This window comes from Podarcis raffonei, chromosome 5 (assembly GCF_027172205.1).
Source record: "Podarcis raffonei isolate rPodRaf1 chromosome 5, rPodRaf1.pri, whole genome shotgun sequence".
Lineage (NCBI taxonomy): Eukaryota > Metazoa > Chordata > Lepidosauria > Squamata > Lacertidae > Podarcis > Podarcis raffonei.
In genome coordinates, this window is record NC_070606.1 from 10,470,825 (window position 1) to 10,487,125 (window position 16,301).

Below are 16,301 nucleotides of genomic sequence, written 5' to 3' on the forward strand. Positions count from 1 at the left end.
TGAAGCTCAACATCAAAAAAACGAAGATCATGGCCACTGGTCCCATCACCTCCTGGCAAATAGAAGGGGAAGAAATGGAGGCAGTGAGAGATTTTACTTTCTTGGGCTCCATGATCACTGCAGATGGTGACAGCAGCCACGAAATTAAAAGACACCTGCTTCTTGGGAGAAAAGCAATGACAAACCTAGGCAGCATCTTAAAAAGCAGAGACATCACATTGCCAACAAAGGTCCATATAGTTAAAGCTATGGTTTTCCCAGTAGTGATGTATGGAAGTGAGAGCTGGACCATAAAGAAGGCTGATCGCCAAAGAATTGATGCTTTTGAATTATGGTGCTGGAGGAGACTCTGGAGAGTCCCATGGACTGCAAGAAGATCACACCTATCCATTCTTAAGGAAATCAGCCCTGAGTGCTCACTGGAAGGACAGATCCTGAAGCTGAGGCTCCAATACGTTGGCCACCTCATGAGAAGAGAAGACTCCCTGGAAAAGACCCTGATGTTGGGAAAGATGGAGGGCACAAGGAGAAGGGGACGACAGAGGATGAGATGGTTGGACAGTGTTCTCAAAGCTACCAGCATGACTTTGACCAAACTGCGGGAGGCAGTGGAAGACAGGAGGGCCTGGCGTGCTTTGGTCCAGGGGGTCACAAAGAGTCGGACACGACTCAACGACTAAACAACAGACATGTCTATTTACTTCTGAAGCTTCCAGATGAAAGCTCCTAAAAAAACCCCATAGTGTGAAACTGATGCTTTCTATATAACATTTAACAGTTTGCAAGGATGTGAGCTCTACAGCAGCATTAGCAATAAAGGAAATGGATGGAGGTTGCATTAGCATCAACACAGCCCCATGAATATTGGGACTGGGGCAGGAATGGTTGTTAAAGCAGCAGATGAAGTGGGCACCTAGCATCGTTTGCTGCCTCGAGGTGGTGTTAACTCAAAATTTAAACAATCTTAACAGCCCTGGAGTGCTCCGATTTTTCAAGCTCACACTAGGAGTGTATTAGTCCTGGGAACTGACTTGCAGCCTTTTAATAAAGCAGTTGCGATAGAGATACTTCCAGAGGAAAGAGGACCTGCTGTGTTGAAAAGCTGGTCCTGCATCAAGCTCCAGTCTCCGTAGGCAGAGTTGCTCATCTGAATGTCTTCTCCTCCTGCTTACCGTAAGTGGAGCAGGGGGGTCCTGAATCAGGAAAGAGTGTGATGGAATCCTGCCAAACTGTGCAGGGCTTAACCCCCAACCCCCAGCTCATCAGCTAAAGAGCAGGGGGCGAATCCTGCTCTTATGGCTGAATTTCCTGCTGGAAACACAAGATTTAACCCCAGCCTCTTGCGCATCAGAATACAAGTGATGTCAGCTGATAGGCCGAGTGGGCGTAGTTTGGAGAAAATGGGTCTTGTGGGGCAACTTGGACTCCCTGTTGGGCCAAGACTAATTCGTGAGACAGAAATTCCCCCATCCCCACTCCAAGGAAATGCAGCTCTTTCTGAGAAAAAAACTGTTCTGTTCCTGATAGATGTGCTTTGCATTTTTAAAAAGTCATTTACCAAGATAATCCAAATTTTCAGTTGTCTTCTGAATTTTCAGCACCTTGCTTCTGAAGACATTCATGAACTGAACACTCAGTATAGAATTATGTGCCACTTCTCAACTTATGCACCACAGACAGGCAGCACTACTCCACACTCAGCTGTGCTAAGGTTGGTTAGCTAGCTATGTTTTAGCCATTCCCCCTCCTGATCAGCGTCCTGAATAAATCAGCCTTACCCAGAGTGTTGGGGGGGGGGGGGAGAAAGGGGACCCACTTTGGAAAATAAAAAAGGAAAAAAGTGCTACCAGAAAAGAGTAAGAAAAAAGTATCCACCCACACTAAGTAGAATAGAAGCATAACCACCTGACCCCATCCCATTTACCATTCCCCTTTCTTTCTTTCTTTCTTTCTTTCTTTCTTTCTTTCTTTCACCAATGCATGAACCAAGAACCTGTACATTGACCACTAATAATGAAACACATGTTGTAGATATTTCCCCACATTTATTATGCTTTTTTTGTGATACACAGACATGAGAAAACTCGGTATACTTGTTTGTATAACCTTATTCTTGTTCATAAAACCCAATATTTAAAAAAAAAAAACTAAGAAAAAAGTATCCAAAGCAAAACACACTATTTATAAGTGCAATATCCATAAACATTTTCACAATTTTTTTTGTTACCAGGCCCTCCTCCTCCTCCTCCCATAAATATTTTGATTTTAAATATTCATTTTCATTTTACGTATTATTTCCTTTATATAGCTCTTCAACTCTTTTGTCATTACAAGGCCTTTGATTAATGTCATTTAAAAGAGAATTTACACAGCATGGTCCTGCCCGCTGCGTTGACCCTACCACTCTCCCTCCTGCTAAGGTGCACACGCCTGGCCGTGGGTCAGGTGTGATTGTGGTGAATGGAAGCAAACTCGGCCAATGCATCTTCCTAACTGGCAGTGTAAGTGAGGAGTGAACAGTGAGCTTTCTGCTCAACACAAGCCTTTCACTCTGCTGCTTTTCATGCGCCCAGCTTGATGCTCAATTCTTGCACCCAGAACCTCAGTAGTCTTGAGCTTTATTCAACAGTCTTGCACTAGTGCTCTGCCCTCAGCGGCCACTGTCCTTTCCATGTGCCCATAGATATTTTTTTCTTCTTTTTTGGAGGTGGAATGGGGGAGGGTTTAACTTCAAAAAAACAAGATTTATTGTTTATTTCAGTGTCCACTCATGCTCTCTCCACTGGGCCTATTTTGCAAGCCTGCAGATCCCCAGGCAGGAATTACCATATTTTTCGCTCTATAAGACGCACCAGACCACAAGACGCACCTAGTTTTTGGAGGAGGAAAACAAGAAGAAAAATATTCTGATATCCCTCTTGCTGTTCTGGCTTCCGCGCAGCCTGCATTCACTCCATGAGACGCACACACATTTCCCCTTACTTTTTAGGAGGGAAAAAGTGAGTCTTATAGAGCAAAAAATACAGTAACTTTATTATTACTATTACTATTACTATTACTATTATTATTATTATTATTTATATATCGCCCTATAACCGGAGGTCTCAGGGCGGTTCACAGAACATAGTTGTTCCTCTTTAGGAGTTATTAACAAATTTACATGCAAATTCTTACAAGTGCCACCTACAAGAAAAATGAAGAGATCTGACAACCATCATGAACAAGAGCATTTAAAATGGTACACAAGTAATAAATTTCTCCTTGCCTTGTTCATGTGATGCTAGTCCATAAGGCACGACTTTCCCGTGAAATGAAAATTGTGAGCAAGGCTGACCTCATCCACGAAACCTAGGCAATGACTGTGTGATCCTGTGCACCCAAGGGCCAAGGCGTGCTTTGAAAAGGAAGCCGTTCCAGCAAAACCTTATGCCCCCAGTTACAGCCCCAGAGAATGTTTCTGGCAAAGCGCTGCAAAGCGCTTGTATTCTCCGTTAGTTGCAAGTGTGCTGACTACAGAAGAACACCTTCTCACCTAAAGACAACTGGACAATTGCCGAATCGCAGGAATGAACTCACACATCCAGATTGACACAAAAGCTGCTCAAGGGGAGTTTGTCCTTTGTTGCCAGATGTTATTCTTTCAGGAAAAGTAAATGCAGGTGTTGGAAAAGGAATGTACCAAAAGAAAAAAAGGGGGAGTGTGGGTCCTGAAGCATAGAGGGTGGGAAACATGTGGGATGCCAGATAATAAATAATTAATAATAATAATAATAATAATAATAATTTTTATTTATATCCCGCCCTCCCCAGCCGATACCGGGCTCAGGGCGGCTAACAACAATAAAATAGTACAACATTCTAAAATCATTTCATTATAAAATTAATTCAAATCAAATTGATGGCAACCATTAGATGTTGCTAGACTACAACTCGCATCATCTGTGACCACTGAGTCAAGGTATTAAAAGCTGAAAATCTGCAGTCCACCAAAAAGTAAAAAAATCTAGAGTGTTAGAATATATACAAACCACAAGTCTTCTGTTTAAAATGAAAACAGAACAGTTATCAATATAAGCACACACAAAATTATGTGTACAATTCGTCTTCATTGTAAAATGTATTAGATTACGCAAGTTGATACTAAGTAAACTAGTCCGATCAAATGCTTTCCTCTACAGAGTGGCAGTACTGGCAAATGTCCTTGCAGTTTTGCCATTTATGGCAACTCAGTTTAGTGCATAGTTAAACTGGTTTGCAAACTTTTCGTGTTTTCTTTGATCCATTCGATTCATTGCTTTCACCACCCGCTTCATGGCTGTTCTGTAAGAAGAAAACAAGACAAGATGAAAAGGAGAGAACTAAACTGAGGTTATGCACAAATGTGAGCATCATTTATGAACATGTGAGCAAATATAAGGAAGTGGGATGTGATTAATTGCTAATCAAGCCTCCGCAACACCGCACTGATGACGAAGCAGAACAAATTTATAATCTTAATTAAATTAACTACAGAAATAAGTTTTAATTTAGCAATGGGCTCATTAAGAGAAATAAACAAAGCAAAGTCCTTCACTGTAATGATCGCACACCACACCTTTTATGGCCGCATTCATTTTACACAATCGCTTTAGTGAAATTTTAAACACCGAAGTGGGAATATATGGAACATGTACCTCTAGGGGGCAATGTTTATGATCTTCTGCAGTGAGCAGAAAGCATTTTGCACATTAAAAAGGAATTAACCAGAGCAATATAAACAAACAGCGACTATTTTGAAACTATCATATTAGTTTAATGGGGCCCCTAAACCATGAAGTCTTAACAACAGTCCCTGTGCATGCATGCGTCCATTCAATTCATCCCACAAACCCGCAAATAGCTGTTTTTAACAGAACTCAAAGCATCTGCATAAAATCATTTCTGGAAACAAATTTTGCCCCCACCCCCAAGCATAAACTGAGAAGAGTTGCTCAGATCAGAGGGAAGGGCTTTAGCAGCCCTGAGCCCGACTCCAGCTCGGGAGGGCAGGGTACAAATAAAAATTTATTATTACCGGTATTTATTATTATTATTATTCTACAGACCACACAAAGGGAAGGATCTTAATCCATTTCAATAAACTGAAGCCACTGAATCTTATTTCCATACTTATTTTATATGTGTTAAACTACACAAATTACAGACCGGGTGTGGTCTAGCGGTTAGAGGGACAAAAAATCCACTCAGTCCTAAAGCTCACTTGATGAACTTGGGCAAATCACACTCTCTGTCAAATCGACTTCACAAAACTCCTGCCTCCTACATTTCATGTGTTTTTTCCAAGTATAGACTCAAGGATAAAAATTACTGTATATATTTCAACCCTTCACCAAGTCAGCTTTAGAATTTCTGGAAATCTCTAGTTTTTGAGACAGGTGCCCAGTTTTCCTACTGGCCTGCAACAGGCTGCTCCTAAAGTTTAGCTTCTCCAATCTGCAAATAAGGTAACTGAGGCAAATTTTCTATGAACCTGTATTGTAATATTCTAGCACAACCATCCCCTCCAGTTGCAAGATGACTGGCAGCTGTATGGGCATAAACACCATATGCCCATGTGTGCTGTTCACATGCATCTTGGCTGAATTCTCGCACCCAACTAACTGATGGCACTAACATCAGCCACTGATGGCAGTCAATCTGCAGGTGCCCCAAACCTTCCACACTTCGTTATTCATAGAATCACAGAACTGTAGAGTTTGAAGTGATCCCGAGAGTGATCTAGTCCAATCCCCTATAATGCAGGAATCTCAACTAAATCATCCCTGACAGATGGCCATCCAGCCTCTGTTTAAAAAGCTCCCCGTTAGATACCATCAGCTACTGAGCTTGCCGTCATATTTCCTGGAAACTAGGACAACAATGGAGATAGCTTTGGGCATGTTTTTGCTTTTGCTTTAAACCTTTTAAAGTTGTCTAAGGGCAGAGGATACATGGAGCAAATACAACAGATTAAAAGAGGTGCCCCTTTAAGCGAAACTCCTCTGGCTTGAGGAGTTTACAGGAGGCATTGCTATAAAAGAACGACAACTATGTGGTCATGGTTTTGGAGCGGGAATGATATTTAATTGGCAGGAGAAAAGTGAGTCTTTAGCACGGCACAATGGCCTTGGCACTTTCATGTCATGTAGGTTTTACATTAGCAGCACTAGCTTGTGAGATACTGTAAATGAAATGAGATCCCACTCTGATGATCTGTGTGCAATTTCACTTAACTTTATTGGCAGACTAGAGCCTGGGTTTATCACCTGTACATTTCAAGTAATTTGGGACTGTTATATAAAGCCAAGGTTATCATCTTGTTTAGTGCTGCAAACTATGAAACCTATTAAAACATGACAGATTGAATTCCCACGCCTGGCACTAACACACATTCAAAATCATTAGCACGAAGCACAGTAAACTAAAAACAACTTTTAAAATTTATTTTCTAAAGCTGATGTGAAATTCTGCTTATTAGAACTTTATGGCTTATTGACTCCTCAAAATAAGACCAGATAATACAAGATTGTCATGGACAATGTGGTGTTCTGCGAGGAGAAGAAAAGCGATGCGAGTTTTCATTACTCATAACAACCATTACATCAAGACAAGGAAAGCAACACCATTTTAAAATAATGAACATCCCTCAAAACTGGCTCATTCGGGCTTTTGAGGTTATATAATATTGTAAACACTAGTATTTTTGTTGGAAACAAAAAGTGTTTTGCTTCTCGATTTAATGGCATTTGTTTTGCTCCACTTGGATTGATCACACTTGCTGTCGTTCTGCCACACAGAGGCTGGCTTCAAACAGTCACTGTGGCACGACTGGAACATGCACTGGTTGCAACATGCAACGAAGGCAGATCTGTACGTCTGGGAATGAAGCTTTCATGTCACCAGCACACATTTGTGGTAGTGGCTGGCACAGCTGTGGAATGAGCTGTGGCTACTCAGGCACAGACCCACAGCCACAAGGATGTCATTTCAAGTCACAGACACATTTCTGTCTTGGGCCCGGTCTTATTCAACATCTTTATCAACGACTTGGATGATGGACTCAAGGGCATCCTGATCAAATTTGCAGATGACACCAAACTGGGAGGGGTGGCTAACACCCCAGAGGACAGGATCACACTTCAAAACGACCTTGACAGATTAGAGAACTGGGCCAAAACAAACAAGATGAATTTTAACAGGGAGAAATGTAAAGTATTGCACTTGGGCAAAAAAAATGAGAGGCACAAATACAAGATGGGTGACACCTGGCTTGAGAGCACTACATGTGAAAAGGATCTAGGAGTCTTGGTTGACCACAAACTTGACATGAGCCAACAGTGTGACGCGGCAGCTAAAAAAGCCAATGCAATTCTGGGCTGCATCAATAGGAGTATAGCATCTAGATCAAGGGAAGTAATAGTGCCACTGTATTCTGCTCTGGTCAGACCTCACCTGGAGTACTGTGTCCAGTTCTGGGCACCACAGTTCAAGAAGGACATTGACAAACTGGAACGTGTCCAGAGGAGGGCAACCAAAATGGTCAAAGGCCTGGAAACGATGCCTTATGAGGAACGGCTAAGGGAGCTGGGCATGTTTAGCCTGGAGAAGAGGAGGTTAAGGGGTGATATGATAGCCATGTTCAAATATATAAAAGGATGTCACATAGAGGAGGGAGAAAGGTTGTTTTCTGCTGCTCCAGAGAAGCGGACACGGAGCAATGGATCCAAACTACAAGAAAGAAGATTCCACCTAAACATTAGGAAGAACTTCCTGACAGTAAGAGCTGTTCGACAGTGGAATTTGCTGCCAAGGAGTGTGGTGGAGTCTCCTTCTTTGGAGGTCTTTAAGCAGAGGCTTGACAACCATATGTCAGGAGTGCTCTGATGGTGTTTCCTGCTTGGCAGGGGGTTGGACTCGATGGCCCTTGTGGTCTCTTCCAACTCTATGATTCTATGATTCTATGACACTGTGGATGTGTGTATTATTTGAAAACAGCCGCTGTTTACATATTGGTGCTACTTTAATGTTTGTTGCACTGGACTCCTTTTAGGAATAAAAGCGGGATAAATAATAATAGGAAGATGCTGAAACATTAGCGATAACATTTTGAATGTATGAATAAATTGTGTTAAAACATCAGGTCAGACAAATGATACATTGTGCATCAGCGCTGAGGACACTTCGTTGCAGAAGATGCAATTCCAGCTTCCTTGAACAAGAGTGAGCTGGAGAAGAGGGAAATCCCATTTGAGAAAATGTCTGGTGTGCACTGCTCATGCAACTACACATAACTGACCCAATTCAAAGGGTATGAAAAGTCTCAAAGTTTCCTAACGTTTTTACTCTGAAGAAAGATGGATAGAAGGGCTTTCCTTACTCCATCTCATGTGCAGAGCACTCTAGAACGTTCTTGGCTTTGGCCTGTATATGCCTGTTCCCAAAATATAGGGAAGAAGCAAGAATGGGAAAAAATGGGAAATGAGCGAAGTCCCAACTAAAGAAGAATGGCAATTCAAACTGATGGAATATACGCAGCTTGCGGACCTATAATATAGAAGAAGAGAAGAAGAAGAACAGATGTTTAAAGAAGATTGGAAAATGTTTACTGAATATATGGAGGGAAATATTTGAAAACGTGGGCAGCATTAAGATGAAATTCAACAGTGTAAATAAGTTTTGATGGATGTAATAATGGAATACTGAATGGTTTAGTTTATATAAAATATGCAGGGATTTATGTTATGCTAGGGACGCGGGTGGCGCTGTGGGTAAAACCTCAGTGCCTAGGACTTGCCGATCGTACGGTCGGTGGTTCGAATCCCCGCGGCGGGGTGAGCTCCCGTCTTTCGGTCCCAGCTCCTGCCCACCTAGCAGTTTGAAAGCACCCCTAAAGTACAAGTAGATAAATAGGTACCACTTTATAGCGGGAAGGTAAACGGTGTTTCCGTGCGCTGCGCTGGTGCTGGCTCGCCAGAGCAGCTTCGTCACGCTGGCCACGTGACCTGGAAGTGTCTCCAGACAGCGCTGGCCCCTGGCCTCTTAAGTGAGATGGGCGCACAACCCTAGAGTCGGACACGACTGGCCCGTACGGGCAGGGGTACCTTTACCTTTATGTTATGCAAATGAACCATGCAAATGAAAGAGAAGAAGGGGTCACATTTTAAGGTTGTTTAAATGAATATTCTAAAATATAAAACAGAAAATTTAGTAAAAATTATAGAAAACAAAACAAAAAAAGGAGAAAGAATTCTTATTTAGTGACAGACACAAAGCATATGCTTTCTGCACAAACATGCTACAGTTTCAGACTTGTTGCTGCCTATTTCTTGGGACCAGATTTCTAAATGATCAGCACCCAGGCACTGAGCAGGTAGTTGCCCTTGTGTATAGTCAGATTTGTAGAGGGGTTCAACATACTGGCTTGCGCAGGATTACAGTTTTGAATTGGGAGCGCTTAGCTATTTCGTAAGCATAGATTCCTGGATCTAAAGAACAGACTCCTCAAACAAAGAAGAAATCTATACAACCAGCAAAGCTGTTAGCTGACCAGTTTGGGAATAAGGAAGAGAGGGTGGAATCCAACCCTAACACTTAATAGCTCTGTTGGGTATAAATGAAAATAGAAATATGAGCATGTGCCATATTATTCTTAATATCTCTTATGCTCCATCCCATTTTCCTTAAAAAAAGTAGCACGATTTATGTAATCAACACATGCTTTGGATTTGTTTTGTATCTTATGCAACTGAATATCAGATGTATGCATAAGCTGCTACTTTATTCTGTAACATTGTCAAGGAAACCCAGCACTTCCACAGTCTTTTGTAGTAGAAATAATGCTTGATAAAAATGTGAATTAAAAACAGATATCCATTACTTTAAGGCAAACACAATGCACAGAGATATGGAATGCATACAATGTGCAATAAAGTCCAATCACCGCTGTTCAAATGATGACAATGATGTTACCAGTAACATACCTAATATGGACAGCACAAAAACTAGCTGTTCTTATGTAGCAATATTCCATGAATCAACACAAATAATTTTAAAATAAATCTTATCGTTAACAGTTTTAATACTGTGTGTAACTTCATATTTTTGACTCAAGTGACATAATTTCAGATTTCCAGCAACAGCGTTTCTGGTACCAAAACCTGTATTTTCCTTGATACTGTATATAAAAGGCACACTCTAAAGAAGTAAGGCAATGTTCCTGCATTGCAGGGGGTTGGACTAGATGACCCTTGGTGTCCCTTCCAATTCTATGATAAAAACAAAACTAAATTAGCAGAGCAACAAACAAGATAGGCATTATAAGCAAAGTAGCCTCTTACTTATCGAAAACTTTCTTTTCCAGGCGGGAGCGAGAAGTGTTTGCCTGCTGCTTCAGGTCTGTGAGGTTTGCATATTTCTTTTTCTTCCCTTTCTTTTTCCCTCCTTTTCCACTGTACCGAGAGGATCCAAGATCAGCCCCAGTGGCTGCTTCAACTTCTCTCATGAACTCTGGGTCTTGCCACTCTAGACAAAGGCAAAAACACCAACAAGCGTTTTATTGCTGAATTTTCAGAATGTCAGAACCGAATTAAAAATGGAGGCCGAGTCAGAAAAAAATCAAACCATTCCACACCGAAGAGATATCATCTAGAGCAGCTTCCCTCAACTTGTTGCACTCCAAGTGTTTTTGGTGAATGATTTCCATCAGCGCAGCTGGTGTGCGCTGCATTCCAAACATCTGGAGGGCACCAGGTTGGGGAGCACTGATGAACCTTTGCATTAAGTGCAAATGGAGCTCTAGAAAAATTCCAAGGCAAGTCCTGGAAGGGCAAAATTAAAGCACTCACTTGCAGCAGACGGATGACACAGTTTACTTTTTTTGAAGTAAAGGAATACAAAGCAGAACAATTCAGATACAGGAACTATTAATCCAAGATTAACAAAAACTAAACAGTTTATCTCCCAGTAAATAAGAAGGCAGCACAGACACACAGTTTAGGAACCCTGTGAATGGAGCGATTGTTTAAACACAACAAAAAAAACGCTGGCGTTCAGTAGAGATGAAATGAGCATTTGAGTAAAATGAAGGAGCAATTTAAAAGCCTTTGAGAAAAATCGATAGCGTGCCAAGAAGAGCAGCCTTTTTGAGCACTGATGGGCCCCTAAAGCTCTTCATACATTGTTACTGGTTTAGCAGCAGGGAAAAGAAAATTACACAGTTTGCAAGGGGTAGGGCGGAATCAATACTGTAGTTAGTAAAGAGATACTATTTCACATCTGACTGGCCAGGGGCTGCCTTCACTACCTTGTCCTGATACCTGTTTGTTAACAAGTCACTAAGGGTTGGAAAACCAGATATTCTTCAGGGCTGACACAAAAAATAGGCACTTAATTTGCTCCTCTGTGTGAACTATTGTAAAAGGATGAACACTGCAGATTAGCAGGTCAGCCTAATCCCTCATGATTCGTCGTTTCAGGAGAGCCTGAAGCTCCGTGGACACTTGGGCTAGGATGTAATATTTTTAAACAGTCAAGAAGCAGAAATCAAGGCTTCATCACTATTACACTGTAGCGTGAGGATATAAAGAGCACAAGAGGGGACTCAAAATGCTTCGTCTTTTACCGTATTTTTCGCTCTATAAGACACACCAGACCACAAGACGCACCTAGTTTTTGGAGGAGGAAAACAAGAAAAAAAAATTCTGAATCTCAGAAGCCAGAACAGCAAGAGGGATCGCTGCGCAATGAAAAGCAGCGATCCCTCTTGCTGTTCTGGCTTCTGGGATAGCAGCGCAGCCTGTATTCGCTCCGTAAGACGCACACATATTTCCCCTTACTTTTTAGGAGGGAAAAAGTGAGTCTTATAGAGCAAAAAATACGGTACTTTGCCTCACATCCCAACTCTTTATTTCTAGTCTGCAAACAAGGTAGATGCCATTATTTTCAGGGGACCCAGATTTTTAAAAAAGGGGACACGCTTTCTGAAACCTAAAGGCCAGTGTCCATTTGAGGGAGGGCCAGGTGTCTTAACAGGTGGAGCAGAGCCAGCTGGTTCTATTTTGCTAGACATTCTCCTCCTTTGCAAAGACACCAAGGACCACGTAGAACAATTGCTGCCTTATTCTTGCCAAACCATCCCTTTAACTGGCCCAATTGCACTGGCTGCCAATTAGTTTCAGGGGCCCAATTCCAAGCTTTGGTTTTGACCGATAAAGCCTCAAGGGGCTCATGACCACAATACTTCAAGGACTGCCTCTCAATCAATCGACATATGAACTGACCTGGCCCCTGAAATCCATCTTCAGAGGCCCTTCTTTGTGTGCCCTCTCCACAAGAGGTCCGGAGGGTGGCAATACGATGATGGGGCTTTTTTTGCAGCGGCTCCGCATTTGTGAAACTGCTCTCCCCAGGGAGGCCTGCCTGCCGCCTTCCTTACACACCTTCAGGAACCAGGCAAAAACATTCCTCTTCAACTGGGCCTTGGGCTGACTAACATCCTATATCCTTCTGAATGTGTTTGGTGGAGGGGTTTTGTTTTGTTCTTGTTTTTATTATGCATTTTGTATTTTTATCTTTATGCTGAGAACCGCCCTGGGATACAAGAATGAAAGGCAGTAAAGGTAAAGGGACCCCTGACCATTAGGTCCAGTCGTGACCGACTCTGGGGTTGCGGTGCTCATCTCGCTTTATTGGCCGAGGGAGCCGGCGTACAGCTTCCGGGTCATGTGGCCAGCATGACAAAGCCACTTCTGGCGAACCAGAGCAGTGCACGGAAACGCCGTTTATCTTCCCGCTCGAGTGGTACCTATTTATCTACTTGCACTTTGACGTGCTTTCGAACTGCTAGGTGGGCAGGAGCAGGGACCGAGCAACGGGAGCTCACCCCGTCGCGGGGATTCGAACCACCGACCTTCTGATCGGCAAGTCCTAGGCTCTGTGGTTTAACCCACAGCGCCACCCGCGTCCCTTGAAAAGCAGTAGGCAAATTTTAAAAAACAGAGAAACAATCCAGGAGTGGGAAGCCTTTTTGGCTCCGTAGGTGACATGCCTATCAAGAACTGCCTCATAGGCCAAATTTGACAGGTGGCGTCGCTACAGAGCACCTCTCAATCCATTGACATCACAAATGATGTCAGGGGATTTGGCAGTGGGCAGCACAGCACTGCTGAAGGGAAGTTTCTTTCCTTCCTTTCAGGGGGAGAAAACCTTCCCGTTGGCAGTGTCTTGCTTTATTTCTGCAATGTGTGCAGCCAAACAGATCAGTCTGGGTGCACACGAAAGCTCTCTTGTGTACCCAGACCAAGCAGGGTCACCCTCCCTTAGCACCAGCTGACACTGGGTAGCAGGGTGGATAAAAATGAATGATTCAAAAAATAAATCGGATTTTTTTTATTTAAATCGGATTTTGTTGATTTAAATTGGATTTTTAGAATAGAACGCTTTTGGAAGAAAAATCTTTCTAAAGATAGTTTTCTATTTAGGATACATTATAGTCCAAAGGCTATTTATCAGGAAATAAGGATTTGTTTTAAGCTTTTCATGTGTGCTAAAATTCAGTCTAAGTTTTTGGGTTTTTTTAAAGTTAACCACATCAGTTAATAAACATGGATACACATGTCATAATGTTATTGCTTTAGTTAAATAAATTGTTTAAATTGTTATTAAGGAAATGATTGTTTTTTCTCCTTCCAATAATGTACAGCAGAAAAGTTGTCCAAATATAAACAGTTAACTTATTAAACCTCACAATAATTTCATAATTATCTGCCTATGTATTTCTAATGGTATAAGCAAATCAGTCATTTTTGATATAACTGTAAAAACTGCTCTGAAAATTTATTATTCCAAAAATGAAACTATCATCTGGTTGTAAATATTAAGATTATAGAGCAAGAATGAATCTTTCTGTAAAAAAAAAGAAGAAAAAGATTTAAATCAGGTCTTACTGACTAGTGATTTAAATCAAGTATTACTGACTATAGTGATTTAAATCAATTTGATTTAAATCAAATCCACCCTGCTGGGTAGCGAAGGTTTCCTGCTAGGTTTGGGGGTGTGACCAAGCTCTCTGAAGAGAGCTCTCTTGTGCACCTGGACCAAACAGGATTGATCTCCTGCAATATCACTCAGTGGGAAGAGAACCTGCTTTGTGCTTGAAGCATTTTGCAAGTGTTTTTGGAAACAGCTTGTATTTCTCCTTGAAGTGACTGGGTGGCCAGAGGCAGGGGGGTGCTGAGGGAGAAGCGTGAGCTGTTTCAAACAGTGCTTTTGCTAAGGAGCATGTGTTAAATCCTGCTGGGAACAAGGTGTACAAGCCAATGCGGGATTAAGCCCTCTCCTCCCGCCCATCAGCCAACACAGGCATAGGCAAACTCAGCCCTCCAGATGTTTTGGGACTACAACTCCCATGATCCCTAGCTAACAGGACCAGTGGTCAGGGATGATGGGAATTGTAGTCCCAAAAAATCTGCAGGGCCGAGGTTGAGGGTGCCTGAGCTAATGTCACTAGCAATGAGAAGTTGGGTGTGGTTTGGGGAAAATGGCTTATGGGCCAAACTAGACCTTCTGGCAGGCCAAGACTGGCCTGGGGGCCAGAGGTTTCCCACTCCTAATTTAATTCAGCTCTGACTGGCATTTGTGCTGCAAGGCCTGAAGCACAGGGACCTTTTCAGTTTTGCTACTGAGGATCTGATAATTTAGCTTCTTTCTTGTTCCAGTTATGACTTTGACTGTAGCTATGCTTAGGCTATGAAGTGTAGGAATGTAACATTTCACCCGAAATTAATTTGTTGAAGTTTGTGGACTATTATCTAAAAGCAGCAAAATAGTCATTTCCTTTGGAATTTAGAAAATGGCTTCTGCTACACAAAATATAGAGCTTTAATTTATTAAAAGTATTTTGGGTACAACCAAAATGCTGTAAAAAAAGGTATTAGTAAAGATGACTTGTCCTTTCTAGCACCAGGAATAATCTATTTTTTCTCCAAATTTCCACCAAAGATAAATCCATGTTTTAATTTATAAATTAAATTAAATTAACTTTGCACATATTTTAAACTCAATAATCACAGATTTCATTAAACATACAAACCTGGTTGCTTTTCTTTTTTCTCAAACTGTTGCTTTGCTTCTCTCTCTCTGTCTTCTTGATCAATAGGAGTCCCGGAATCATCCCGGGGGATTATTTTTCCATGAAATGGGCACTTCAGAAAGAAACAATGATATTTGTGCTGTTACACACACATTCTCTCTCTCTCTATATATATATTCATAACAAGTTAGGCCTGATTAGAACATTTTTTGTAGCTTATGGATAGAACAGAGAAGCTGCAAGTGGGTTTATTTGAGATACATGACTGATTCATATCATTCTGGATATGGGAATATCCCAACAGCAGGTGGTCATGTAATCCAGGGAACTTTGCTCTGCTATCACTGGAACCAGTTCTGAAAACTCCTATTTGTAGTTCCCTGAAATGCTTATTTGAGCCAAGGGTTTGGTACAAATTCTCTGCACTCAACATACATGCAATGCACTCCAAGCTTTTTCATCCACCTGCAAATTCCCAATATACAAAAACCACTGAGAAAGTGATAGTGAAATGAAAGGGTGTTTTTTTTGAGTATCTTTAGAAGATAGAGAGGTAGCCTTGAGAGATATGAATTTGTGGATTCACTTAATCATCTTTCTTTCTTTCTTTCTTTCATCTTACTCATATGTGCATTTTCTTTGTATGGAGTATGTTGCCTGCCTTAACACAAAGTACTTTCTGCTTGAAAATGTAAGAATGGACTTAGTGGATCAGACCAAATATCCAACCTGCAACCTATGAATGTGTCTGTTCCTTCTGGGGAAAAAATCTGGTCATCCCGTCTTGAAGGGCAAGGCTAAAGCATTTGCTCTACAAAGAAAGGCCTTAAATTATTTGTGTTCTTAGTTTCGGGGTGGGGGAAAGGATGTTTAAAATGAGATTATACTGCAATGAACATCAATGTGGAAAATCTGAATACAAACTATTATCACAGTAAATGTGCAATCATGTGCATGCCTACTCAGAAGAAAGTTCAACCAAGTTCAATGGGATTTACTCCCAGGCAAAGAAGTACAGGATTGCAGCTGTAGTCTTTAAGAAGTGATCGAACCCTTCACTGTTTTGCTGCTGCAGAGCATAGCTATCCTCCCAGAAATATTTTATTATGTTTTATTTTTAAAAACTACCTTGCTTTTCCTTCTGCAAGAATGCTAAAAGGACCTACATTTTTTAAAAAAACAACAACAAACCCAC

At 41.5% G+C, this 16,301-nt stretch overlaps 1 protein-coding gene across 3 annotated transcripts in view; it reads right to left on the reverse strand.

Moving 5' to 3' along the window:
* Nucleotides 1-3,765: 3,765 nt before the first annotated feature.
* UVSSA (UV stimulated scaffold protein A) overlaps nucleotides 3,766-16,301 on the reverse strand; it is a 53,672-nt gene continuing 41,136 nt past the window's right edge. For all 3 annotated transcript variants that reach the window (XM_053387775.1, XM_053387774.1, XM_053387773.1), the window contains 3 exons: nucleotides 15,107-15,218; nucleotides 10,356-10,539; nucleotides 3,766-4,320 (listed from right to left, as the gene is read on the reverse strand). In XM_053387775.1, the coding sequence (XP_053243750.1) occupies nucleotides 4,227-4,320; nucleotides 10,356-10,539; nucleotides 15,107-15,218 (390 nt within the window). In that variant the 3' untranslated portion in view covers nucleotides 3,766-4,226. The remainder of the gene's footprint in view (nucleotides 4,321-10,355; nucleotides 10,540-15,106; nucleotides 15,219-16,301) is intronic.